Below are 25,543 nucleotides of genomic sequence, written 5' to 3' on the forward strand. Positions count from 1 at the left end.
TAAGACACTCCTGGGCATCCTCAGGGGAGGACCGAGAGGAGAGTTAACTCTAAGGGGGTCCCCAAGAGGCCAGGCCAAGGCTGTTGCTGGACCCTTATGGCCATGTCTATCCATTTCTACATGAACAGGATCTCACTCTTTGCCCAGGCTAGCCTCTAATCATAGTAACTCTCCTGCCACAGTTTCTTGAATGTTGGAGTTAGAGGCTTGCAGCGCCATGCCTTGGTATGAGTGTCCTCTGTGGCCTAAGGTAGTCATTAACCACTCTCCCCGCACTGTGTCCTCAGGAGGGACAGCTACAGGTCAGCCTCGCTGCTGCTGCTTGGGTGCCGCCTACCCTAGTTCTGAAACAGGGTGTCTCAAGGGCCTGGGCTGCAAGAAGTAGGCTAGGCTGGCTGGGCAGCGGGGCCCAGGGATCTGCCCCTCCCCACCTCCCTGGCGCTAGGATGACAAGCACAGGGGTATCTCGGGGAGGCTCCGGGCTCCGCATTCGGTCCGGCACAGGCACAGGCAGCGCTTCACATCCCCAGCCTGGTCGCACACTCGGGCCTGTCTTCAGGGGACACCGGTTCATTCTCATCTCTCCTTTACCTTCCGGACTTCTGTGGCTGGGTCAGTCCCTGTGTGGCCCTCATCCTGGGTCTGGTGGCTTGAAAGACCCCTGAAGGTTGGGATGGGGGCCCGGGGGTGGGACTTTGGTCACACTGTCCCTAGCAGCCAACCCAGGGCCCAGCACAGCATCGGCAGAGCGTCCTCTCCTCACTGTGAATTCTGCTTTCTCTTTATTTTTGTTTACTGGTCAGCCCAGAGCTTCATGAGGATCTCCAGAGCAACAGGATGACAGACATGTGCCACCACGTGGACTGAGAACTCAGGGTTCTAGATCATAAATGCAGCTTGCCTTAGGCACTCAAACCCCTCAATATCAAGAAACTCAAGAAGTGAAAGGAAAGGTTGGTCCTTATTGTTCTGAACGGGGCCGAGGTGTCCCCTGGTGAGGACAGGCCTGCAGTGCTGCGAGAAGAGCGCCTATTTCTGAAAGGCTCCTTGGGGACCCGCGTCCTGGGTGCCTTGTCGGCGTGGGCCTCTGGGCTCCCTGCACCCTGGAGGTGAGTGTAGGTGTGCGGGGTGCAGGAGGACCGAGGGTGGCTGGCTGGATGCAGGGAAGTCACGACAGCTCCCGGCCACTGGCTGTCTTGTTGACTTTGGACAGGCCTTCCCGAAACCCAGAGTCCGTCATCCTGAGAGAGGCACATGGCAGAAGCGGGGTCCAGCAGCAGCTGAAGGACAGCAGGCCCGGCCCGCTCCCATCCACCCCTCCGTCCCCAGACCCAGCCCAGCAGTCAATATGGCAGCCTCAACCCTGCAGTCAAGGCAGCCTGGCTCCCACCACTCCAGAGTGGCCTGGTCCTGGCCCAGCTTGCCTGAGGCCCCCATGCCCGGATGTCACAGCCCATCCTTTCCTTGTTCTAATCCCGCCCCTGGAGTGACGTCAGACCTGCCAGCCCTCCAAGCTGCTCACACCAATCTGATCCCAGGGGACCACCTGGATCCCGTCCCTCCTCCTCCTCAGCCCACCCCAGAGCCAGTTCTGCCCCACTCCGAGGCTACGCCCACCCCACCTTTAGTCCTTTTTTGGCCCCCCACACCCACAATCCCACCTAGGCACACCCTCAGAAGCAGCCTAAGGCCTTATCCCATCCTGCCCTGTTGCCCCAGCATAGCCCCTAACTTTGGTCTGGCCCCAACCCCCCCAGTTTGCTCACACTTGCTCCATCTGCACATCTTCCTCATCCTCCTGCGGTAGCTGCAGGTAAGGGTTGTCCCCAGCTGGCTGGAACTTGTAGCCGGTGAGCACGAAGAAGGCCAGCGTGGAACTCTCCACCAAGAGCTGGGGGCCGGAGCGTGGGCTCAGGGGGCGCTCCCTGGCCACTCACACTCCTGACCCAACCCCTCCTAGGGACCCTGCTGGGCTCCACTCACCTGGTACAACCACTGCCACTGGAAGGGCACGGCCACACGCAGCAGGATGGCGATGATGCGCGTGAAGTAGATGTAGCAGATGACCTGGGGGCACACGGGGCATAGGGACAGAGGACGAGTGAGGCTCGGGGGTCAGGGACAGAGGGCAGCAGGGAGGGACTCGGGCCTGGGGGAGGGCAGGACTCCTACCATGACGTAGTAATGCCGGAACAACTTCAGCTTGGCCAGGTTCACCGCCACTGTGGGTGGGCACAGAATGGGGGTGGGGTGGGGTCACTGAAAGTGGCAGGAGGGGAGGGCAACAGAGAAGGGGACAGGGCCTGGGGGGAAAGTTCCAGGGCAGCAGGATGAACCGCAGCAAGAGCAACTGGTAAGGGGGAGAGGTGACGGAGGGGACAGACGAGGGAGACAAAACCAGAGCCGGGCAGACACAGGGCCCTGGCACCTGGTGTCAGAGAGAAAGCAGGGCAGGAAGAAACCAGAGGAGGGGTCCTCACCTTTCCCATCAGTGCCAGATGCGTCCTGCAGATGCCGGATGGACCTGCAGCAGGTGGAGGGATGTGGGAAATGATCATGACCCCAACCCAGTGCACAGGAGTCTTCTGTGGGGCAGGGCTCAGTCGGGGGGGGGGGGGGGGGGGAGCAGGTACAGGGCCTCGGAGGGGCTGAGGGGCAGGGCTCAGCCGGGGAAGGGGAGTGCAGAGCCTCGGAGGGGCTGGGAGCAGGGCTCAGCCAGGGGGAAGGGTGCAGGGCCTCGGAGGGGCTGGGAGCAGGGCTCAGCCGGGGGGAAGGGTGCAGGGCCTCGGAGGGGCTGGGAGCAGGGCTCAGCCAGGGGGAAGGGTGCAGGGCCTCGGAGGGGCTGGGAGCAGGGCTCAGCCGGGGGGAAGGGTGCAGGGCCTCGGAGGGGCTGGGAGCAGGGCTCAGCCAGGGGGAAGGGTGCAGGGCCTCGGAGGGGCTGGGAGCAGGGCTCAGCCAGGGGGAAGGGTGCAGGGCCTCGGAGGGGCTGAGGGGCAGGGCCGGGTTCTCACCACACGACTGGGAAGAGAATGGCACCACAGCAGATGAGATCCACCAGGAACAAGATCTCCTTCCAGAGCCCATAGTCGCTGGCACCCTCCTCGCGGGACTCGATGACAATGTATGCCACATTAGCCAGGACCTGTGTGGATGGTAGGCTGCCACCTGATTTTATTCCCATCCTTTTATCCCTGTCCACTGAAAATGAACCACTTCCAAATCCCCTACCACCATGGACTTTCCCCTCTGTACCTCACCGAGCACCCCTCCATTCCCCACCTGGACGTCCCTTCCTGTATCCCACCCCGTATCTCACGCTGTGTCTCATCCCAGCCTCGCCCCTCTATCTCCTACCCAACCCCAGCATCCCTCCTCTACCCCCACCCCACCCTAGTCTCCCTGTGTCTCATCCCAGCATCCCTCCTCTATCGCACCCCAGCTCTCCTCTCTGAATCTCCCTATGTCTCCGCTGTCTCTGCAGCCCCCCTCCCTGCACCTTCCTAGACCCCCATGGACCGCCCCCACACACACACACCTGCAGGGGGATCACAATTCCAAAAATCTTCTTCTCCTTGTCTGACAGCATGTACTTCACAAAGGCCCAGCCCGAGCCGATCAGGGCGATGGTGATGAAGAGAAGGGCACCTTTCAACCTGGGGGGGGGGCGGGGGGGGGAGGTCTGACGACGCGGTGGGGGGCCCAGCCCCTCCTGCCCACCTCCCCCACCTGTGTGCCGGGGACTCACAGGTGTGTGATATAGTGCATGACGGCGAGGCCTTCGATGGGGTGGCCTTGGCTGTTGATGAAGTAGTAGTTGATCTGGAGAGGCAGACGGACGGACGGGCAGTCAGAGAGAAGGACGGATGGCCGGGGACAGTTGAGGAACAGAGAATTGGGACGGATGAGCGGGTGATTGGGGAGGGAAATGAAAACAGTCACCACAGACCCCCTCCACAATGACGGGTGGGGGGATGGTTAGACAATGTGGCGGACACTCAGCGCTGGACCAAGGCATGGTCCTGGAGGGTAGGTGGTGGGAGCCGGGCTGAGTGTGAAGAGAGATGAGATGGACAAGGCGCACAGGTGGACAGATGTCCCGTCTCACCATCCCACCCTTGTGTCGCCACCGGGCCCTGGGTGCTCACGCTGTGGAAAAGCAGGGAGACGCTCTTGGTGAACGCCAGGGCTGCCATGAGCCAGTGGATCTTAAAGACGCTGTAGCTGCCGGAGGGAGAACAGGGTGGAGAGAGCACCTTTGAGATCAGGATGTGAGGCCCTCAGAGGAGAGGTGGGGAGGGGGCGAGGGGAGGGCCGGGAGCGTGGGGAGCATGGGGAGGGGATTTACGTATTCTTGCAGAGGATGGACACCCAGAAGATGCCTGCAGCCAGGAAGCAGGCAGACATGGTCAGGTAGAGCTTGAAGAGGGGGATTTCTGCTGCTGACAGGAAGCCTTCTGGATTCTTCTCTCGGATCATCACCTGTAAAGGGGGGAGGCAGCTGGCCTTGCTCCCACAGCTCTAGCTCTGGGTTTCAGAGAGTTCCAGTCTCTAGCTCTTCTACTTCCTAGCTAGAGCCTCAGTTGGTCCTGTCTCTCAAATGGGTACACAGCCATATAAGCCACAGAGGACTGGCACCAGGACCACAGCAGAACCAACACCCAGGGACGACCCAGTCTTCGTACAAAGTGCATAGGGCCCGCCACATTTCCAGAAAACCAGGGATACAGAGGTGCTACGTGGTGCTGGTTAGGGGCCACCCAGGAGAAAAGCAACTCATAGCATCCAATACAACGTCCCCACATTGTGACCGGCTCATTTTGGCCAGCGGTTCTCAGCCTTCCTGATGCTGCGACCCTTTGATACGGCTCTGAGCTGTACTGTTGTGGTGACCCCCCCTACCCCCACAGAACTATCTTGCGGTGACTTCATCACTGTAGATTTGCTATGGTTATGAACTGTAATGCAAATATCTGATACACAGGTCACCTGGTGTGCAGCCCCCAAAGGGGTCGAGACCTCAGGTTGGGCACCACTGACTTAGGGCATACTGTGTGATTCTGTTTATACGAGTGGAGGCCAAGGACGGCTTCAGGTGGCCATCCTCGGAACACACGCGAGGAGAGAACTGACGCCTGTCACTTGCCCTTTGACCTCCGCGTGTGCTGCACACACACACTGCACACACTCACATTAAAAACAAATGTCAAACGAGTCTACAGGATGCTCAGGACTCGGCTGGGGAGGCAGCGCTGTCATGAAGAGCCGAGTTCAGATCCCCAGAACCCACATCAAGAAAGCCTGGGATGGCAGCCTTTGCTTGAAGGCCCAGCATGGAAGTGGAGACAGGTGGGTCCCTGTGGCTCGCTAGCCAGCCAGCCTGCCTGAATCTGTGAGCTCCAAGCCAGTCAGAGACCCTGTCTCAAAAAACAAGGTGAGCGCCGGGTGGTGGTGGCCCACGCCTTTAATCCCAGCACTCGGGAGGCAGATCTCCTCCCCCCAATAAATAAAGTGTGATAAAAAGACAAAGACAACCACAGGACGAAGACAGAGCCCTTCAGCGGGGTGGGTGTGCCTGTCCCTGGACACTCACAGTGAGGTCGAACGGCTGCTCATGGCCGGGAATGGAGTTGTGGCAGTTGTGGAAGTTGAGGCTGTACTGGCCTTCCTCTGCCCTGGAGCCGATCACCACGTGGAACTAGTCACAAGAGGTAGGGGGGTCTCAGTAGGGTTCCCCACTGCGTCAGGGTTTGGGGGAGGCGGGGACATCTGGGCAAAGCAGGCACTCACACTGAAGTTATATGAGTCGTTGAGGTGGCCCAGTCCCAACACCAGGTCCTCCTCCTTCCTGCCGGGGTCCCGCGTGGGCAGCTGCCTCTGTGGCTGGCCCTCTGTCGAGTGTCCGTGTACCCCCGGGATAGTTTTCTCTCCTGAGACTGGGGGTGCTCCGGGCTTTGCCTGATCCTCCTTGACGGCAGAGGTCTCTGTAGGAGATGGGTGAGTGACTGTTAAAAGACAGATGGGTAGAAAATTGGGGTATGTCCAGGGCAGCTCTGCCCAGCCTCCTGGACTTACCACTGTTCTCCTTAGGGGTGCCTGCCGGCTCTGGCTTCGGGATGCCTGATGGGGCCGGGGCATCAGGGAGGAGGCCAGGGGAGATGAACAACTTCCTCTGCTCCCCATATTTTCGGACTTGGACCCTTGGGTGAGGGAGGGATAGGAAAAGGGGAGGGTGAAGTCTGTGGTCAGGTATACAATGTGTGTGGATGCCCTCCCTAAAGGGCTGGAGAATCTCCCTGAGCCACTGGTCACCAGATCTTAGCCTCTGGCTACCACCTGTCAAGGTAGCTCCCATGCTTATGGTTGTCTACTGGGAAGGGCCACCAAATCAGAAGACGACATGGCCTGGTCTGAGGACAAAAGGCCTGTGATCCAAGGTACTTGGGAGGCAGAGGCAGGAGGATTGCAAGTTCAGTGTCAGCCTGGATTACAGAGTGAGTTCAAGGCTCAAACTGGTAAAACTTACTGAATCCCTGTCTTAAAATAAAAGGTACACAGAGATCTGCCTGGCTCTGCCTCCCGAGTGCTAGGATTAAAGGCGTGCGCCACCATTGCCTGGCATGCCTGGCCTACAGAGTTCCAGGAAAGGCTACACAGAGAAACCTTGTCTCGAAAAAGCAAAATAATTAATTAATTAAATAGTTTAAATAAATAATTAAATAAAAAAAATAAAAATAAATAAAAGGTACAAATAAGGCTGGGGTCATGGCTCAGGGGTGGAGCCCCACCTGGAATCCCCCAGTGAGGGGAGGGGGGCGTGGTCAGGGTGGAGCCCTGCCTAGAATCCCCCAGTAGGGGCTGGGGGCGTGGTCAGGGTAGAGCCCCGCCCACAAACCCCCAGTGAGGGCCCAGGGGCGTGGTCAGGGTTATAGCACTTGCCTACAATTTGTAAGGCAGTAGGTTCAATTTCCAGGAGCATGCGGTGCACATATACACATACACACACAAACACACGATGTACCATGGAGCAAAAGTGACTGGCTTTCTCCCTAGGGCTGTGGATCTTTGGGGGTCCCCTGTCCCCACTCACTGCAGGTCTTTGATATCAATGAGGAAAAGGACCAGGAAGTTGCTGCTGTTTCTCTCCAGAGGGCATCCGTGGGAGTTCCGGCTCTGGGGAGTGGACAGAAAGGACCTGGGTTACAGCTGCCCGTGGATCTAGCCTCGTTCCATGTGCTATCCATTCACCCGGGCCTCTCCCTGCCCCATCTCTGGAAAAGAACCCAGGGCTGTAGGCTTTACCCGAAGAAGACAAGCCCTGTACACCATATCCGCTCTCTCACCCCCTCTGATGCGCTCCACTCACCGAGTAGGAGTGAATGCTGCCAGATCGAACCCGACTCAAGCTGAACCCCACCTGATGGAAAAGAGAAAACAGTGAGGGGCTTCCAAAGCACCCTCGGTAGCAGAAGGGATGCAACCTAGCTCTGTTCTGCTTCAAGACAGGGACTCGCAGGCAGCCCTGGCTGGTAGGGCACTCACCTAGCTGCCCAGGTCGGGGTTGGACTCATGTCAATCCTACCGTCTCAGCATGTACCACCACTCGCGGCTCATCTCACGTACTGAACACCCATCATGTGCTAGATGTTCAGTGACCTGTCCCACCCCTGACTCCCAATGCTCATACAGAACACTTCCTCTGAACAGACTTGTTTAGTCCGATTGGTTTAACCCACCTACAATGTTAATGAGCAGGGTGGTGCATGCCGTTTCATGGGCTATGAAGACTGAGGCAGGAGGGGCTTGAATTTTAGGTGAACCTAGACTACATGAGACCCTGTCTCAAAACAAACTGTCAAAACGAGGCTGCCTGGGCACCCCTTTAGTCCCAGAGCTTGGCAGGTGGACCTCTGTGAGTTTGAGGCCAGCCTGGTCTACACAGTGAGTTCTAGGACAGTCAGAGCTACATAGTTGAGATCCTGTCTCAAATTCCACCCCTCCAAAAAAAAAGAAAGCCAGTTTAACTGGGCATGTATATCACACGTCTTCTACCAAGAGTACATCGCTGAAGGTGGGAGAGAGAAAAGTGTAAAAGCCAGAGGCTGGGGAGGACCAGAGAGAAACACCGCCTTCTGGATGCAGTAGACTGCTGCTTATAAACTCACAGCAGCTGCGCTTGTCTGCACAGGATCAAGCCAGCAGTCAGCATTTCAGCATGGAGGGAAGAGGGGTGCTTGAAGAGCTGATGGATGCTGGGGGAGGGAGAGCCAGTTTCCTTTAAGGGGATGGCCCCAGATAATAATAAAAAAAAAAAAAGGTCTGGGCACAGTGGCACAGCCAAGGCCGGCAGATCTCTGAGTCTGTGGCCAGCCTGGTCTACATAGTTCCGGGCCAGCTGGGGCTACATAGTGAGACCATGTCTTAAGAACACAGAAGACATGACATTGGGAGGAGTTTGGGAAGGTGAGGATGCATCTTGGAGGAGTTAGGGGGAGAAGTGGAGGGGTATGATCAAAATATATTATGTACATGTATAACATGTTAAACTCCAAAGGGCCTGAGGTGGGGTGGGGTGGCCCAGCTAGAACACCTGTGGGGATCTCCCAGTCTGGGGCTGGGTAACTTGATCCTCCTGCCTCAGCCGGCAGGGATGGTGAGGTGACTTGATCTGAACCCCAAACATCCAACTGCAGGAGACGCTGTATTCATTCCCAGGTGACAGGTGGAGAAACTGAGGCTCAAGAAGGCTATGGGGCTTGCCATAGATCACACGGGTAAGGGACAGATCTAGGATGGAATCCCAGAACCTGTGCACAGAGCCCTCCCGTGAGCCTCCTCACCCTTGGCTTCTCTTCTGTCTCTTGGAGGCCAAGGCGCAGCAGGCTCAGCTCCACTTCCAGGGACCCATTGGTGTAGAATCCGAAGCTGTTCAGTTGGATGTCAGCTCGCTTCTCCCCCTGCAGGAAACAAGACAGACAGTGGTGGCAAGGGCGCTTTCCCCCAGTCCAGCCCACTTCCCCGAGAGCCTCTGGACATTTTTATTTAGGGCACAAGCATGTGAGAAAGCCTTCCTGGGTGGCAGGGTTGTGGTGGCGGTAGTGGCATTTCCCTGCTTCAGTCCCAGGCAGGGACTGAGTGTCCAGGTGGTGAAACCCTGGCACCCCCATGGAAGGCCCCATATCGATGCGCACTACCCGAAGAGTGTTCTACACATGCCGGTGTGACCAGCTCCGACTCCACAGACAACTTTTCGATTCTATCTGGGCTGAATTTTCAAAGTAGTCCCCCACCCCCACCCCGCGCCATCGAAGTGAATTCCAGGAAGATCCTACCAGGTACCCCCTCCTCCCAGGATGTCCTATGGTTGTTACCAAGGGGCCCCGGGAATTTAAAGGGCCAGGAGTCAGGGGTCGCGGGAGATGGAGCCCCGCCCCCTAAGCCAGGCCAACCCATTGCGAGCACCGGGTGAGGGGGGACCGGGACGGGACCACTCGCGGCCTGCAGTGGGAGGTGCGGCCGCTCAATCGGAAGGAGCTATGGGGAGGGGACGGCGAGGCAAAGCCCGCGGGGCTCACTGTGAGCGCCAGCCGGTGAATGCGGCCTGAGCAGCCGCCCAGCATCAGCACCAGCAGCGACAAGCATCCCCATCCGCACTGCGCGGGGCTCCCGCCGCCGAGCCCCCTCCTCTCGCTCACTGCCATCTCTGGGGCTGCGACTGCCCCACGACACCGCCTCTGACGCCTGATAAGGCCCGCCTACATCTCAGCCAATCGTCGCACGACGTAGCCGAGTCACCCAATTATCAACTGAGATGCTTTTGATGGACAGAAGACCTTCCAAATGGGCGTGCTAAGTCTTTTCAGCCCCACTTTCATGCTCTCCAATCCCTAGTCAAATCGTCCCGGATACAGTTTGATGAACAGGACGACTCACCAATGATCTAGGAACCCATATCCGTTCCTTAAAGCCGACTGTCTTCTTCCACTCTTAACGGTCCAAGACTACATTACCCAGAATGCAGAGGAAGCAGATCCGCGCAACAAGGCACGCATAAACTACATTTCCCAGTATGCCCAGGGACGCACTTCCTCTCTCCCCCGCCCCCAGCCCGGGCCGTGGTTCCCGGCCAGAAGTAGAGCTTTTGGTAAACATAAGCATCTGTTGAGGCTTGCCCTGTTCCAACTTCCCTGGGCCGCCGAGAAGCCTAAAATTCTTGACCCTATGCTGACCTCTGATCCCAGGCTGAGTGCCACTGGAGGTCCCCACCTGCAGACCCCGCCCAGGCTTAACCCTTAGCACCAGCTGGGCCCTAAATTCAAACTGAAACCCTGATCTCGGCTCATTTCATTCCGATCCTAGGCACCTCAACTCCATCTTACACACCGCGTCCTCATCGTCTACCGAGCCCCCAGATCTGGAAGAGTCCCCGCTTCTGGACCCCTGTCGTAGTCTTCAGCTCTTAACTAGACTGCTGACCCTGGCGCTAAGCTTCCCACCCGGGTCGGATACCTGATTCCCATCCGGCCTCTGACTCCTCCTCCACCTCCTCCCCCACTGCCCCGCTCGGCTTTGCATCTGGGAGCTTAGCCCTGAAGCCGCCAGCAGGTGGGGCCAAGGCTCACGGGAGCCTCGGTTCTGGCGGGGTCTCCAGGGCATCTTTCCTCAAAAGTCCGGGCTGCCCCTTTCACTTCCAGCTAAAGCACCAGAAAGATATTTTGGCGTTTCTGCGGTAGCCGAGAAAGCACCTACGGCCCGGGCCTCTCCCTTTTCATCTGGGAGTCTCAAGGGAATTTACGAGGTGTGAGAGGACTTTTATGATTAGGAGGACCCGAACTTCTGAGCCTCAGGGTCCCAGAGTCTAAGGTGTGTGTGTGTGTGTGTGTGTGTGTGTGTGTGTGTGTGTGTGTGTGTGTGTGTGTAAAACACTACATGGGAATCTCGTGCGTAGTACTGATTGGGCCTCAGTGAAGGAGGCTGGGAAATGGGCAGTCAGGTGCAAGCGCGACCTGGTGTGTGTGTGTGTGTGTGTGTGTGTGTGTGTGTGTGTGTGTGTGTGTGTGTTGTAGTCCAGACCTGGGGCCCCAAGGGCAGCCTGTCCTCAGTTTCCCAGAGGAGGCTCTGGCGGGGAGGAAGGGAAGTCAGGATGCGGTGGGGGTGCGCTCGCTAATGGACCTGGCCTTGGCTGGAGGTGCGTCCTGGGCTGGATCGAAATCATCCCATCTGCTCTGTGGCCGGAGGGAACCAGACCATTAGTGGGACGAAATGGAGATTTCTGGAGCCTAGTTGGTCCCCGCAAGAGCCTAGTGACCGACCGCAGGCTTTCCCTGCCATGGAGTGGAGAAGTGGGAGAGACTCCTTGGGTTTGGGGTTTTGATATTTTTTTTTTTAAATGCGAAGTTAAAGGGAAAGGATGAATAGTGTGGGATGGCAGGGGAGAGTAATATGGGGGTACAGGTTGGAAAATAAATCTGGGCGTTCTTGGAGGACCATGGCCCTTTACGAGAGGGTGGAGCATCAGTTGAGCTCCTCCTCATTGGGCTCCGCCCTTAGGGCACCCCGCTGGGGACTCGGCGGGGCAGGGGCGTGGCAAAGTGCAAAGGGGCGTGGCGGCCTGGGCGAGTGGGCGTGGCCGCGGGGCGGGGCGGGCCTGGGCACACCGCCCTGGGGCTGAGTCTCCGGTGGAGGGCGGCGGGGACCCGGGAAGGAGGCGGTGGCGTCCTTGGCGGCAGGACCAGCATGGATTGGGGCACCGAGCTGTGGGTGAGTCCTTTTCCCCCAGCTCCCCGGGTTCCCACTTGCTGGGGTCCTGGCCTCTCTGCTCTTTGTCCCCTCTGTACCTTTGCGGGGACTCTGCGGTTTCCCTCGCCTCTGATCCCGCGGGTCCCCGCCCTCTGCCCTTAGCACTCCCTCAAAAGTTCCTTTGGGACTTTCTAGACATCCAGAGGGCCCTAGGGATACTTTGCCTAGGACCGGCATAGGGAAACTGAGGCACAGAGTTGAGAGTGAGGCCATCACAAGAAGTCCCTGGACCAGGCCAGGAAGGGGGGGACAGCTGGGCGAGGTCACCTATTTTGAGCGCCCTGGCCTGCTTGGAGGCTAATCTTACGGCCCCTGGGTCCCTGCCCGTCGCCCGCCTGTCCGGCTGGGAGGGGGAGGGGACCCTTTGGTCACCTTCATTCCCACGTGGGGCCTCGCCCGGTGGCTTCCCCGCTTGCGATTGCCCTAAAGGGCTTGGGACGCTGAGGGGGAGGGGAAGGGGGCTGCAAGACTCAGCCCCGGGCGCTGGGCGGAGCCACCCCTTACCCGCCACTTAACCTCACCCAGGAAGCCCTAGAAGTTTCCCTGAATCCTTGTCGGACTATTGACCCCTCCTCTTTCTGGAGGCGGTGTAGTCTTCGGGTGTAGTGGGGATGAGCCACTGTAGTGGAGGCATCACAGAGGCAGGGGAAACTGAGTCACTCTAGGGGGGATCATGGCGAATGAGGAAATCTGGCCTTTGAAGTTCCCTCTTTCCACGCACTTGGAGCTGCACAAACCCTTTCCCTCTGTGCCTGTCTTATGTGCAAGCCTGCTTCATTTTCCGGAATTTGGGGGGCGGATTAGAGGATTCGGGGCGAGCTGGAGTGGCTTAGCCTCCTCCCACACCCTTGCTGGCCACCCCGACTCCGAGAGACCCAGCCGTCCGGTTTGGGGCCCTGGCCCTGTTGTCCAGGCCCTTCCCGGGAGGAGGAGATGGGGGTTCCCGCCAGCTTCCTGCCTCCCTCTGCGCCACGCCGGGGCGGCGCCTGGGGAAGCCAGCCAGTCCTTGCTGGAACCGCTGAGCCACGAGGTTGTGCCGTGTCCCGCCTCCGCCCCACCTCCACCCCCCTGTGCATCGGGTCGCTGGGGCCTCGGTGCCCCTACCCAGGTGACCCTGACCCTCCCCAATCACGCCCCTGCAATCAGGATCAGTTTGAGGTGCTGGAACGCCACACGCAGTGGGGACTGGATCTGTTGGACAAATACGTGAAGTTCGTGAAAGAACGCGCCGAGGTGGAGCAGGCTTATGCCAAGCAACTCCGGTGAGCGCGAGGGTGGGTGCTCGCCGCGCTGGGACTCCGCCGGGAGCCGGCAGGAGTGCCAGGTTCTCAGCCTCCCTGCCTTTGTCCCCACCCTTAGGAGCCTGGTGAAAAAGTACCTTCCCAAGAGACCTACCAAAGATGACCCCGAAGTCAAGTAAGAATGGGCTAAGACTCCGTGGGGGGTGGGGAGCGGGGAGCGGGGAGCAGGGCATGCATGGGTTTCTCTCCTTCCCAGGGGCCACTCCACTTTCCCACCTCCAGTCCCACCTCCCACTAAAGATCTGGGTGACCTGGGGTGGAATTTACTCCCTTCCAGCACAATGCCTTTTGGTTTTGTAAATTCTCAGCGGAGTTCTTTCGGGACAAGTGACTTTTTACTATTTATCTAGTTTTGAGATTGAGAGGCACCCGCATATGCCAGTCAGAAGACAGTTTTTCAGGAGTGGGTTCTCTCCTCACCATGTGGGTCCCGGGGATCAAACTCAGGTCCTCCTGCTTAGCCGCAAGCGCCTTACCTGTTAAGCCATCTCGCTGGCCCTAGATTTTGACTTTGAGATATGGTTTTGCTTATTCTGCTACTCTCTTATCCAGGACTGATCTCTAATGAGGCAGTCCTTGTGTCTGGATTGACCAGCATGTGTCATTCAGCCAGACTTGGACCAGTAACTTTTATTGCCTCTGTTCTAATCTGCAAAATGGGTCTGATGGCAGTGATTCCCACTCTGTCTGGTGTGTGTGTGAGGATGAACTGAGTTTATGTGTCTAAAAGCAGTGGCCAAAACTGGGCATGTTGGTGCACACCTGTGATCCTAGATCCCTTGGGTTCTAGGTTAGCCTGGCCTACATGAGACCCTGTCTCAAATTTCTAAACAAACAAACCAGTAGCCAGTCTGTAGTCATTTCCAGGAACTTTTAACTGCATTCTGAACCCTTCTCTTTAAAATCTAAAAGGTGAGCTGGGTATGGAGGCAAATGCTGTTATCCCAGCACTCTGGAAGCCTAGACTGCGAGATTGTGAGTTCCAGGCCAGCCTGGGCTACATAGTGAGACTATATTTTCAGTAAATACATAAGTAAAAGTCTTAATCCAGAAAGCTCTGAATCCAAAAATTAAGCTAGTTGTTTGTGGTAGCTGGTTACATTGGCTCGGTGTGAATGATATTCCATTTAGTGTGATCAGGGTTTTTGAGGTTTGGAAAATGTGTGTGTGTGGTCTCATGTACCCCAAGCTGGCCTCAAGCTCACTAGCTCGGGACTGATCTCCCTGCCTCAACCTCCAGAATGCTTGGGTGGCAGATGTGTGCCATCGTACCTGGTTTATGCTGCTGCGGTGGAGCTAGGGTCTCATGCATGCTAGGGGGGCTCTGTACCTACTCAGTGCTTCCAGCCCCAGCTTCTGAGGATTGAAAATGATCTAGCAAAACAAAATTGTTCCTTTCTGGAACATAGGCAGACTTTCTTTTGCCATTGTGTTCACATTGTATGAGATGTCTTGAGTCATCTAGGGAGAGTCTGTGAAACCCTGCTGTTGCATAGAAGACCTTGAGCATCCTTTGGTACCCTCTAGGAGACCTAGAAATCGTTGCCGTGGCTACTGAAGGACTACTGTATTCCTACCTGATGAGGGGTGTTCAGCATGCTCAGCTCTGCGATTCTGCAGTCAGGAGACTGAGGCAGGAAAAACAAGAGTTCTGGGCTAGCCTGGGCTATGTAGCCAGACCCTGCCTCAAAACCTAAACAAACACAAACAAACAAAAATTTGATTCTAGGATTCTGCTACCAGCCCTGGGGGAAGTGATGAAAAGATGTTATCAGGGCTGAGCACAGTGGTGCACAACTTTAATCCCAGCGCTCAGGAGGCAGAAGCTGGCAGATCTCTGTGAGATATAGGCCAGCCAGGGCTACACAGTGAGATCCTATCTCAAACAACGACAAAGATGTAAGCATTGTGAATCCAAAAATTTGATTGCAAAATGCATCTGAATTAAGGACAGATTAATGCATCTGAATTAAGAACATCTAGAGGTTAGGGACAGACGTAATGCTTCTTGGGAATGAGTGTTGTAGCTCAAGAGGTCCGGTTTTTTCTTTTCCTTTCTTCTCTCCTTGGTCTCTTTCCCCTCCCTCCCCCCGCCATTCCTCTCTTCCTAGGGTCTCACATAGCCGAGGCTGGCCTCTAACTCCCCATCCTCCTGCCCTGCCCTGGGATGACAGGCCTGTGTCACGGTGCCAGGCAGGCTCACGCTTGCCCGTCTCCGGTCCTGAGCCCTGCTTGTCCCCTTCTACCAGGTTCAGCCAGCAACAGTCATTCGTCCAGCTTCTCCAGGAGGTCAATGATTTCGCAGGCCAGCGAGAGCTGGTGGCCGAGAGTCTGGGCATCCGAGTGTGCCTGGAGCTGGCCAAGTACTCGCAGGAGATGAAGCAGGAGAGGAAGATGGTGAGTCCCTCCCCTCCCCCGGGGCTTGCTGAGGGTCCTGTGCGAACCTCGCTGAGGGTCTCCATTTGTCTCTGCAGCATTTCCAGGAAGGCCGGCGGGCCCAGCAGCAGCTGGAGAATGGCTTCAAACAGCTGGAGACTGTGAGTGTGCATGGGGGCAGCTGGTGGCTCAGGCCCAGAAGAGCTGGTGGGGGTGGATGCCCATGTGTGACCAGGCCCCCCTTTCCCTCAGGGGTACCCAGCACACCTCTGTGCCTACACCTCTTATTTTGAGGTGGGGTCTGGCGTGCTGGCCTGGCCTTGAACTCTATTTGTGTGTGTGTGTGTGTGTGTGTGTGTGTGTGTGTATGGTCATGTGCATGCCATGGTGTGTGTGTGTGTATGTGAGTATGTGTGTGTGGGGGGGCATGTGCATGTCATGGTGTGTGTGTGTGTGTGTGTGTGTGTGTGTGTATGGGCATGTGCATGTCGTATGTGTGTGTGTGTGTGTGTGTGTGTGTGTGTGTGTGTGTGTGTGTATGTGTGTGGGGGGCATGTGCATGCCATGGTGTGTGTATGTGTATGTGTGTGTATGGGCATGTGCATGTCATGGTGTGTGTGTGGAGGGCCATGTGCATGCCATGGTGTGTGTGGGGGGGCATGTGCATGCCTTGGTGTGTGTGTGTGTGTGTGTGTGTGTGTGTGTGTGTGTGTGTGTGTGTGTTTGTGTGTGTGTGTGTGTGTGTGTGTGTGTGTGTGTGTGTGTGACTCCAGGACAACTCTCTGGAGGTCCGTTCTCTCGTTCCACCTCTGGGGGGGTTCTGGGGAACTGAACTCAGGTAGCCAGGCTTTCTGACAAGCACTTCCACCTGCTGAGCCACCTTTCTGGTTCTGGTTTGGTTTTTTGACACGGTCTCATGCGGAGGTCCAGGCAGGCCTTGCATTCTGACCCTCCTGCCTTCACCTCCCTAGTGTTGGGGTGACTGGCGTGTGCCACCCCAGCAGGTAGCTGGTGCCCAGCTCTCTGTGAACCTTTGCCTCCTCACCCGGCTCCCCAGGGGAGAGGCCGGCCCCTCACTCCGCTCTGTCCCCGGTGCAGAGCAAGCGGAAGTTTGAGCGGGACTGCCGGGAGGCCGAGAAAGCGGCTCACACCGCCGAGCGGCTGGACCAGGACATTAATGCCACCAAGGCAGATGTGGAGAAGGTGGGTATGGGGTAGAGTCTGTGACGGGCTGGTGCCATCGGGCTGGGGTCAAGCCAGCCCCTAACCGTGACCTCCACCTTGCGGTCCCCCTGCCCAGGCCAAGCAGCAAGCCCACCTTCGGAACCACATGGCCGAAGAGAGCAAGAACGAGTACGCGGCCCAGCTGCAGCGCTTCAACCGAGACCAGGCCCACTTCTACTTCTCACAGATGCCCCAGATATTCGACGTGAGTGCTTTAAAAGCTTGTGGTCAAAATCCCTCGGGCTTAGTCAACTCCCACACTGGTGCCTGCACCCCGGCTGCCATGTCCCGACTCCTAGAACGAGAGATTGGAGAACGCCTGTAGCCCCGGCACTCTGGAGGCAGAGGCAGGAGGATGGCAGGGGTTTCAGAGCCAGCCTGGTCTAGAGAGCAAGTTCCAGGGGAGCCTGTCTCAGAAGGGAGGGAAGGAGGGAGGAGTAGGGAAGGGATGGAGAGACAAAAGAAGGACTCGAGGAAGAGATACCATTCTTTGGTTTTAAAACTCCTATTCATCCTTCCAAGCCCCAGCTCTAACAATCTCCAGGTCTCAAAATTTCCCCAGTCTTCTTCCCCACTCTCTGCCCCAAACTTGGTGTTGGGATTGTCTGTGCTGCGTGTACTTTTTATCCAAAGCTCTGACTCCTTGTAATCTCTTTTGAGAAGACTTCTCTGAGCTCCCGGCCCTGCGTCTCTCACTCACACTCCTGCCCGTGGGGTCTCACGACAGATCTGATTCTGTCCTCGCTCTTAAGCCTGGGCTCGGGGGCTGAAGCCTTCAGCCTGTGGGTGTTTGCAGGGCTGACTCACCCCGTGCTCTTCTCGGCTCTCCAGAAGCTGCAGGACATGGATGAACGGCGGGCCACCCGCCTGGGGGCCGGGTACGGGCTCTTATCAGAGGCTGAACTGCAGGTGGTCCCCATTATCGGCAAATGCTTGGAGGGCATGAAGGTGGCCGCGGAGTCCGTGGATGCTAAGAATGTGGGTGCTTGGTGTGGGCCCAGTGGGATGAGGTGTGGGCTGGGGGAGGGTGCCTCCCCAAAAGTAGCTCCTTGAAGTAACCTCTGGTTGCCCCTCACTCCCGGTCCCTTCCCACAGGACTCACAAGTCCTCATTGAACTACACAAGTCAGGGTTCGCCCGCCCGGGTGACTTGGAATTCGAAGACTTCAGCCAAGTCATGAACCGAGTGCCTTCGGACAGCAGCCTGGGCACGCCGGACGGCAGGCCCGAGCTCCGAGCGGCCTCCAGTCGCAGCCGTGCCAAGCGCTGGCCTTTTGGGAAAAAGAACAAGGTGGGGTCCGTAGCTCTTGGGGTGAGGAGTGGGTGGGGAGGGGGAGACAGACAGCCGAGGTCCTCACTGAGTCAGCTCCAGCCCCATGGAACGCCGAGTCCTGGGGCAGGAATTTTCCTCTTGGCTGCGGGCCCAGGCTAGAGGGAAGGGAAGAGGGGAAGGCGGCCCGCTAGCCCGCTGACTGGCTTGGGAGTCCCCCTGAGGATGAGAGGGGACAGGGTAGGGGGCCTGTGTGTGGCATCTTCTGCCGCATCCTGAGACCCTTGAAGAGCTCATGTTGGCCCCCCAAGCCCCGGGAGTCCCTTCTCCCTGACTCCATTCTCTACTTCTCTGGGGACCCTCCACCTCTGTGTGTTTCCTTCTTGGGAGTTTGACTTTAGGGCCCAGTGTACACCTGGACACACCTTGGTTTATCCTTCCACAGCCGTCCCTTCTTTTAGCGGTCCCTTCCAGTTGGTTTACTCTTTCTGACCCACTTAGACTCTGGGACCCCTCTTACCTGACACCCCTCCTCCCAAGCCTGGACTCCCCAGTGGTAGGCAAGCACTGAATATCCCCAGCCTCTCATACCCCTGTCTGTCCCCTTTAGCCTGTGTGTCTGACCACCCTGGTTCTTTAAAACAAAAAATCGTTACGTTTTTAAATTTGTATATCACGTGTGTTTGTGTGTTTGTGCACATGTAGCAGTCACGGGAGGACTTTCAGGACTCAGGTCTCTCCTGGGTCCCAGGGACCAAACTCAAGAGTCGTCATGCTTGGTGGCGGCAAGCGATTTTTGCACGCTGAGTCCTCTTTCTGTCCCCAGCCTTTGCTGTGGGCTTGCACCCTACCTTACAGACTGCAAGCCCAGAAAGCTCACTCGTCAGGAGCACAGGCGTCTGACCTGGGGTGCTGCATGAGTCCCTAAGACTCAGGGGACAGAGAGGGCTTGGGAAGTGGGTGGGACACCTGCCTCATACTCTTTCTTAACTGTTCAGTTAAGATTTTCATTTGTGTATATTTTGGGACATGTGGAGGTCAGAGGATAGCTCATGGGAACCGGTTCTCTCCCTTCCATCCCGTGGGTCCCCGGATGGAACTCAGGGCTTGGCGGCAGACACCTTCCCTGCTGAGCCCTCTGCCTGGCCCTGGCTCCCCATCTCCTGTCTTCCCTGGCGCCTCCCAGGTCTTTCGTTGTTGCTTTGACAGGTGTTTTCTGTGTGATCTTACAATTCAGTTGTGGTTTTCTTATCATTATTTTTCCCTCTTTCTCCATTTTGTTTTTTCCTGTTTCCTGTTTCCTGTGTCCCGTCCGTCCATCCTTCCTTGCGTCCATCCATCCTCCGACTACATCCTCGCGCCTCCATCCCTGACCCATCCCCCCACTTCCCTGGCCCCCACCGGTAGCCGCGTCCCCCATCCTTGTCCCTCCTGGGGGGTCACCTACCCTCCACATTGTCTGATGGACCCCCGTCCCCTCGTTCTGGCCGCGACCCCTTGGCCATACTGAGCGAGATCAGTAAGTCGGTCAAACCGCGGCTAGCATCCTTCCGCAGCCTCCGAGGTGGCCGTGGGGTAAGTTGAGGCCGGATGGTGGGACCCTGGGCTCTTTCCTGCCGCCTGCTGGGTCCCCCCACATTCCAGCTTTGCTGTATGCATGGCCTCGCTCCCCAAAAGCCCTGCCAAGGGAGGAAGGTGGACCTGGTATCTCAGGAGCGAGAGAGGCGCTTGGGAAGTTTAGGGTCCCAAATCCCAAACCTCATCCCTTGCTTCACCATGCAGACCGTGGTCACCGAAGATTTCAGTCACCTGCCCCCGGAGCAGCAGAGAAAGCGACTCCAGCAACAGTTGGAAGAGAGGAACCGGGAGTTGCAGAAAGAGGAGGACCAGAGGTGAGCATGCGCGTTGGAGGAGCATGCGCGTTGGAGGAGGCAGGCATTGAGCGCGGAACCAAGTAGGGCTACTCCAGGGCTGGAGATGTACTCCACGGTGGAGTACTTGCCTGGGTACCTGAGGTCCTTCCCGGGTCCTATCTGCTGCTACCATGTCTCACTTGTACACTGAGATTTCCCAACCCACTCTGGGCTCTGAAGGTCTTTACTTTGTTTCTGTCCTGTGGGTGTGCTTACTGGTGTTCAGAGCTGTGCTGGGCCAGAGGAGGAGGTCAGCGTCCTCTGTATTCTCTTTGTGAGACAGGGTCTCTCCTCAAACTGGGACTTTGCGTCTTGTTGGCCTGGCTGGCAGCCAACCATCCCTGGCTGCCCTGTCTATGCCTACCGAGGTTGCAGGTGGTGGGGGGCTGTACCCAGGGTGCTGTATGGGTGCGGGAATCAGCACTGGGGTCCTCAAGGTTGCTCAGTAATTGCTCTTGACCACCGAGCAGTCTCTCTGGCCCCCTACCTTGTCTTTTTTTTTTGTTGTTGTTGTTGCTTTTGTTTTTTGAGACAAGGTCTCACTATGTGGACCTGGCTGGCCTGGAACGCTATGAAGACCAGGTCTAGAAATCAGAGATCTCAAGTGATGGTATTAAAGGCGTGTATCACTACACTGGCTTTACATGAGACAGGTTCTCACGGGAACATGGGCTTGCTGAGTGGCCTAGGCTGCCCAGCCAGTGAGACTTGGGGGTCCCCTATCTCTGCCACCCCACTGCTGAGATTACCGACGTGAGGTCTCATGCTGGGCTTTGCCCCGGGGAGCTGGGGATCGAGGCCTGCACTGTTGACTGAGCCATCTCCCCGGCCACACCTGATGGTTTTAGAGGAGATTCCTGTCGCACAGTTGGGTGTGGTGGCTCCTGTCTGTAATCGCAGCATTCAGGAGGCTGAGGCAGGAGGATCATGTTCAAAGCCACCCTGGGCTTCTTGAGACCCTGTCTCAAAACGACGGTGAGGAACTGAAATGTAAAAGCAGGAAAGGATCCATTACTTTCTGTTTCCTGTCAGTCCCTGTGGCCGGTGGAGATGTGAATGCTTGAGCAGGCTTCCCTCCTCACATCACTGAGCAAAAGGCAAGAAAACCACTGGCTCATTCCAATGAGCTTCTCCTCTCAAAAACACTCAGTGGCTGAAAGCGCTTGCCACCCAGGCTGGAAGAGTTTACTTCGATCTCAGGTGGTAGAAGGAGAGAACCCCCTCCCACAGGCTGTCTGCTGACCTCCACACAGGTGTGATGGCGTGTAAATGCACACATAGGCAGGTGGTATAAGAAATAAATAAGTAACTAGAGAAATTAAAGAATAGCTACAATGTCAGCCTAGGTTAATATATACTTTGCTAAAACAAACTGTTTATTATAGTTTCTGAGACAGGGTTGTCCTCTGTAGGCTAGGAACTACCCCCAGCATGGGGGATTCTAGGTAGAGCTCCAACCCAACCACGCCCCCATCCCCTCCCTGGGGATTCTAGGCGGGGCTCCACCCTGACCACACCCCCAGACCCTCACTGGGGATTCTAGGCGGGGCTCCACCCTGACCACGCCCCCAGCCCCTCACTGGGGATTCTAGGCGGGGCTCTACCCTGACCACGCCCCCAGCCCCTCACTGGGGGATTCTAGGTGGGGCTCCACCCTGACCACGCCCCCAGCTTCTCACTGGGGATTCTAGGCGGGGCTCCACTCTGACCACGCCCCTAGCCCTTCACTGGGGATTCTAGGCAGAGACTCCACCTCTGACCACGCCCCCAGCCCCTCACTGGGGGATTCTAGGCGGGGCTCCACCCTGACCACGCCCCCAGCCCCTCACTGGGGAATTCTAGACGGGGCTCCACCCTGACCACGCCCCCAGCCCCTCACTGGGGGATTCTGGGCGGGGCTCCACCCTGACCACGCCCCCAGACCTTCACTGGGGGATTCTAGGCGGGGCTCCACTCCTGATCGTGCCCCCAGCCCTCTCTTTTTACTTCTTATTTTGAGACTGGCTAAGTTGCCCCGGCTGCTCTGGAACTTTCAGTTCTCATGCCTGTCTCCCAAGTAGCTGGAATTACAAAACCGGCACCTAGGCTCAGTTTCAAAGATTTTAGTAGACAGGAAAACAAAACAAAAAGCCCAGTCTGTGGAGTCTTACCTCATTAATACCAGGACAGCTCACCCTCAACTCTCCATCGTGATAGGAGGAAAGGAGAGCTGAGTTATCTAAGGCTAAAGTGCAAAATATTAACTTGAAAAAATCTGCCAGACAAGAAAATCTTTAGTCATTCTTTCCAAGCAATAGAATCTTCTCCCCAGCCCCGTTACATAATAGGGGTGACGCCGGCCACTTGTTAGCAGGTGGCCGGCCAGATTCTCTTTGGCTGTTCACATGTGGAAATCATGGGACAGAAGCCATGCTTGGAGCTGCATGCAGCCTGGGCGTTTCTAGTGGCATGAAGCGTCTGCCTGCCTGGAGTGCCTAGAGTCAGAAAGGCTGGCTTTTCAGTTTATTTACTTTATTTTTTTTTATTTTGTTTTTATTCATTCATTTATTTTGTGTATGGGCTTACTTACACATGCCACAGTTTGTATGTAGAGGCTAGAGGACATCTCCCCATAGTTGGCTCTCTCCTTCCATCACATGGGTCCCTGGGATCGAACTCAGATTGTTAGGCTTGGTGGCAAGCACCTTCTACCTGCTGAGCTCTCGCGTTGGCCCTTATTTTTATCTTTTATTTTGAGACTGGGTTCTGCTAAGTTTTCCAGGTTGGCCTGGATCTTTAGTGTGCTACATGGGTGCTGGGGATTCAAACTCGTATCCTTAGGCTGGTGCTCTTACCCACTGAGCCATCTCCTCTGTCTGCCTTGTTTCTTGAGGCAGGGTCTTTAACTGCCCTGCAGCTCAGATTCAGCTAGACTGGCTGGGGCCTCCGGGGTCTTCCTGTCTGCCTCCTGAGTGCTGGGATTACAAGCATGCTCGCCACTGTGCCTGGCTTTTTACCTGGACTCTGGGGATGGAACTCGTGTCCTCACAGTTATGCAGCAAGTACATTACCCACTGAGTAATCTCTACCATCCCATTTTGATTTTTTTTGACTTGGATCTTACTAAGTTGTCCAGGTTAGCCAAGGCTAGCCGTGAACCTGCTAGCCTCTGGCCTCAGCATGTGCCGTTATGCACAGCCGCATTTGAGTTCATCACCAGCATCTTGCCTCTCATTGAGCCTGTTTTTTACTTGTTAAGTCAAAAGAGTGTGTTTTCCTTCCTGTGTGTCTGTCTGTCTGTCTGTCTGTCTGGTCTTAGGGAGGCCCTGAAGAAGATGAAAGATGTATATGAGAAAACACCACAGATGGGAGACCCTGCCAGCTTAGAGCCCCGCATTGCAGAAACCCTGGGCAACATCGAGAGGCTGAAGCTAGAAGTGCAGAAGTATGAGGTCAGAGGATGCTCTGGGGAGGGGCGGGCCGGGGAGCGGGCTGAGCTGCGTGAGTCACTGCAGGGTGGGGACAGGGGATAGAACCTAACTGCCTCTCGTCTAAGTTTTGGGCATGCATGGGTGATGTCAGGAAATGTCCCTAGTCCAAGAGTGGGCTGACCTCAGTACCTTGCCCTGGAACTCATGCTGTGATCCCAACCAACCCTAGGCTTGGTTGGCAGAAGCTGAAAGCCGGGTCCTCAGTAACCGGGGGGACAGCCTAAGCCGTCACTCCAGGCCCCCTGATCCCCCAGCTACTGCCCCACCTGATAGCAGCAGTAGCAGCAACAACAGTGGATCCCAGGATAATAAAGAGAGGTGAGTAGGGAACCAAGAGCAGGTATGAGGTGTGAGTTTGGTATAGCACTGCTCTGTAATCCCCTAGTGAGGGGATGTGGGTGTGGTCAGGGGCGGAGCCCCGCCTAGAATCCCCTAGTGAGGGGCTGTGGGTGTGGTCAGGGTGGAGCCCCGCCTAGAATCCCCTAGTGAGGGGCTGGGGGCGTGGTCAGGGTGGAGCCCCTACCTGGAATCCCCCAGTGAGGGGCTGGGAGCGTGGTCAGGGTGGAGCCCTGCCTAGAATCCCCAGTGAGGGCCTGGGGGTGTGGTCAGGGTGGAGCCCCGCCTAGAATCCCCAGTGAGGGGGCTGGGGGCGTGGTCAGGGTGGAGCCCCGCCTAGAATCCCCAGTGAGGGGCTGGGGCGTGGTCAGGGTAGAGCCCCGCCTAGAATCCCACAGTGAGGGGCTGGGGGCGTGGTCAGGGGTGGAGCTCTCCCCTGGAATCCCCTGGAGGGTGAGGCTCTCATCTTTCTTCCTTCTTCGAGCAGCTCAGAAGAGCCCCCTTCAGAAGAAGGCCAGGACACCCCCATCTACACTGAGTTCGATGAGGACTTTGAAGAGTCTGCACCCCCCATCGGCCACTGTGTAGCTATCTACCACTTTGAAGGTGGGCCTAGTGCATGAGTTACCTTTTGTTTTGACAAAGAGAACTTCGCGTGAAGGCTGTATGTAGCTCAAGTGGTGGGGTGCCTGACTAGTTAGTGTTCAGGAGGCCGAGGTTCAGTCCCCAGTACTGGCCAAAGGCCGGAACCTGGGGAGTCAACTTAAGGAAGGGTTATTTTATCTTTTATTTTAAAACATTTTCATTTCCTTTTTGTGTGAGAGAGGTCAGAGCACAACTTCCAGGAGCCCACTCTGTCTGTCAGACATGGCGGCTAGCGACTTCACCCCTGAGCAGCCTCACAGGCTCTCGACGTCTCCGTTTTATTCAGTCCAGGGCCCCAGCCTGCGGGCTAGACTGTCCACATTCAGCCCGGCTTCCCATCTAACTGCCCGTCTAGAAACTCCCTCACAGGCCTCCCATAGGTTTGTCTCCAGGGTGGAAGAGATCCTTGATGCTGAAGTGGACAGTGTTGCTGTAACTTCCGATCAGATTCACCAAATCTGACCTGTCCCCACCCCCACCCCCCAACAGGATCCAGTGAGGGGACCATCTCCATGTCGGAGGGGGAAGACCTCAGTCTGATGGAAGAAGACAAGGGTGATGGATGGACACGGGTCAGGCGGAAACAGGGAGGCGAGGGCTATGTGCCCACCTCTTACCTCCGAGTCACACTCAACTGAACCCCCCCCAGAGTGGGGGGCGAGGGGCAGGGCTGTCAGCTGCTGCTTCTGGGCCACAGGGGGCCCCCAGGACCTTGCACTTTATTCCTGCCCTCGTGGCTTTTGGCTGAGACCTGTGTAACCTGCTGTCCCCTCTCGTCCACCCCACCTGTCACCCTACGGGGACCCACTTGTGCCTTCCCGCGTGGTTGTACATATTCTCATTTACGACTGTTCTTCCTGCCGCTCGGCTTGGGCCAAGTTTTGTTTTATATTAAAAGGTATATATAATTATATAAAGCTCTTGGAGTCTGTGCCCTCAAGAGGTTCCTCTGCAGAGGCAGCTGGGCGGTGGGCGCTGGCCGCTCTCACAGAGGACCCCTAGTTGGTCTTGAACAGCAACATCTGAATCTTACAACCATCCAAGCCTGCGCCCCCTTGGTCAGCTGGCAACTGCCGTCATACATGTGTGCGCCCCCCCCCCCCAAGTTAAAAATGTAAAAGCTGCCTTTCTTATGAGCCACACAGGGAATATGTGGAGGCGAACCTAGGTACACCCTGGCAAGCCTTGTGCCTGTTACCGATGCTTGTGACCC

The 25,543-nt window shown here is 56.7% G+C and overlaps 2 protein-coding genes across 4 annotated transcripts; one reads left to right on the forward strand and one right to left on the reverse strand.

Moving 5' to 3' along the window:
- Positions 1 to 759: 759 nt before the first annotated feature.
- LOC102908425 (protein GPR108) lies at positions 760 to 9,861 on the reverse strand. 2 transcript variants are annotated; one of them, XM_076558907.1, is made up of 17 exons: positions 9,573 to 9,861; positions 8,838 to 8,954; positions 7,364 to 7,414; positions 7,088 to 7,170; positions 6,073 to 6,197; positions 5,788 to 5,981; positions 5,591 to 5,695; positions 4,346 to 4,479; positions 4,146 to 4,221; positions 3,746 to 3,819; positions 3,536 to 3,653; positions 3,012 to 3,142; positions 2,481 to 2,524; positions 2,173 to 2,222; positions 1,984 to 2,067; positions 1,767 to 1,891; positions 760 to 1,241 (listed from the first exon to the last, which is right to left on the reverse strand). In XM_076558907.1, exons 1-17 carry the CDS (start codon positions 9,696 to 9,698, stop codon positions 1,169 to 1,171), a joined length of 1,710 nt encoding a protein of 569 aa, XP_076415022.1. In that variant the 5' UTR covers positions 9,699 to 9,861; the 3' UTR covers positions 760 to 1,168. The 2 variants fall into 2 exon arrangements, with proteins under 2 accessions (XP_076415022.1, XP_076415023.1); XM_076558908.1 differs by having other exon boundaries at positions 4,146 to 4,215; positions 9,573 to 9,747.
- Positions 9,862 to 11,633: 1,772 nt separating this feature from the next.
- On the forward strand, positions 11,634 to 25,247 carry Trip10 (thyroid hormone receptor interactor 10). 2 transcript variants are annotated; one of them, XM_006996084.4, is made up of 15 exons: positions 11,634 to 11,757; positions 12,943 to 13,058; positions 13,156 to 13,212; positions 15,347 to 15,494; positions 15,572 to 15,634; positions 16,572 to 16,676; positions 16,774 to 16,902; positions 17,529 to 17,675; positions 17,793 to 17,987; positions 19,374 to 19,541; positions 19,749 to 19,858; positions 23,178 to 23,310; positions 23,519 to 23,667; positions 24,173 to 24,291; positions 24,820 to 25,247. In XM_006996084.4, the coding sequence occupies exons 1-15, from the start codon at positions 11,734 to 11,736 to the stop codon at positions 24,966 to 24,968; spliced, it is 1,812 nt and encodes a 603-aa protein (XP_006996146.1). In that variant the 5' UTR covers positions 11,634 to 11,733; the 3' UTR covers positions 24,969 to 25,247. The 2 variants fall into 2 exon arrangements, with proteins under 2 accessions (XP_006996146.1, XP_006996147.1); XM_006996085.4 differs by lacking the exon at positions 19,374 to 19,541.
- Positions 25,248 to 25,543: the final 296 nt, after the last annotated feature.

This window comes from Peromyscus maniculatus, chromosome 22 (assembly GCF_049852395.1).
Source record: "Peromyscus maniculatus bairdii isolate BWxNUB_F1_BW_parent chromosome 22, HU_Pman_BW_mat_3.1, whole genome shotgun sequence".
Classification (NCBI taxonomy): Eukaryota; Metazoa; Chordata; class Mammalia; order Rodentia; family Cricetidae; genus Peromyscus; species Peromyscus maniculatus.

Coding starts and splice junctions, on each gene's coding strand:
- LOC102908425 (XM_076558907.1), bottom strand. CDS start 9,698: ATGGCAGTGAGCGAGAGGAGGGGGCTCGGCGGCGGGAGCCCCGCGCAG. Junction 3,820..4,145: donor TCTCCCTGCTTTTCCACAGC/GTGAGCACCCAG, acceptor CTGCCTCTCCAG/ATCAACTACTACTTCATCAA. Junction 1,892..1,983: donor AGTGGCAGTGGTTGTACCAG/GTGAGTGGAGCC, acceptor TCCGGCCCCCAG/CTCTTGGTGGAGAGTTCCAC.
- Trip10 (XM_006996084.4), top strand. CDS start 11,734: ATGGATTGGGGCACCGAGCTGTGG. Junction 17,988..19,373: donor CTTTTGGGAAAAAGAACAAG/GTGGGGTCCGTA, acceptor CCCCACCGGTAG/CCGCGTCCCCCATCCTTGTC. Junction 19,859..23,177: donor CAGAAAGAGGAGGACCAGAG/GTGAGCATGCGC, acceptor GTCTGGTCTTAG/GGAGGCCCTGAAGAAGATGA.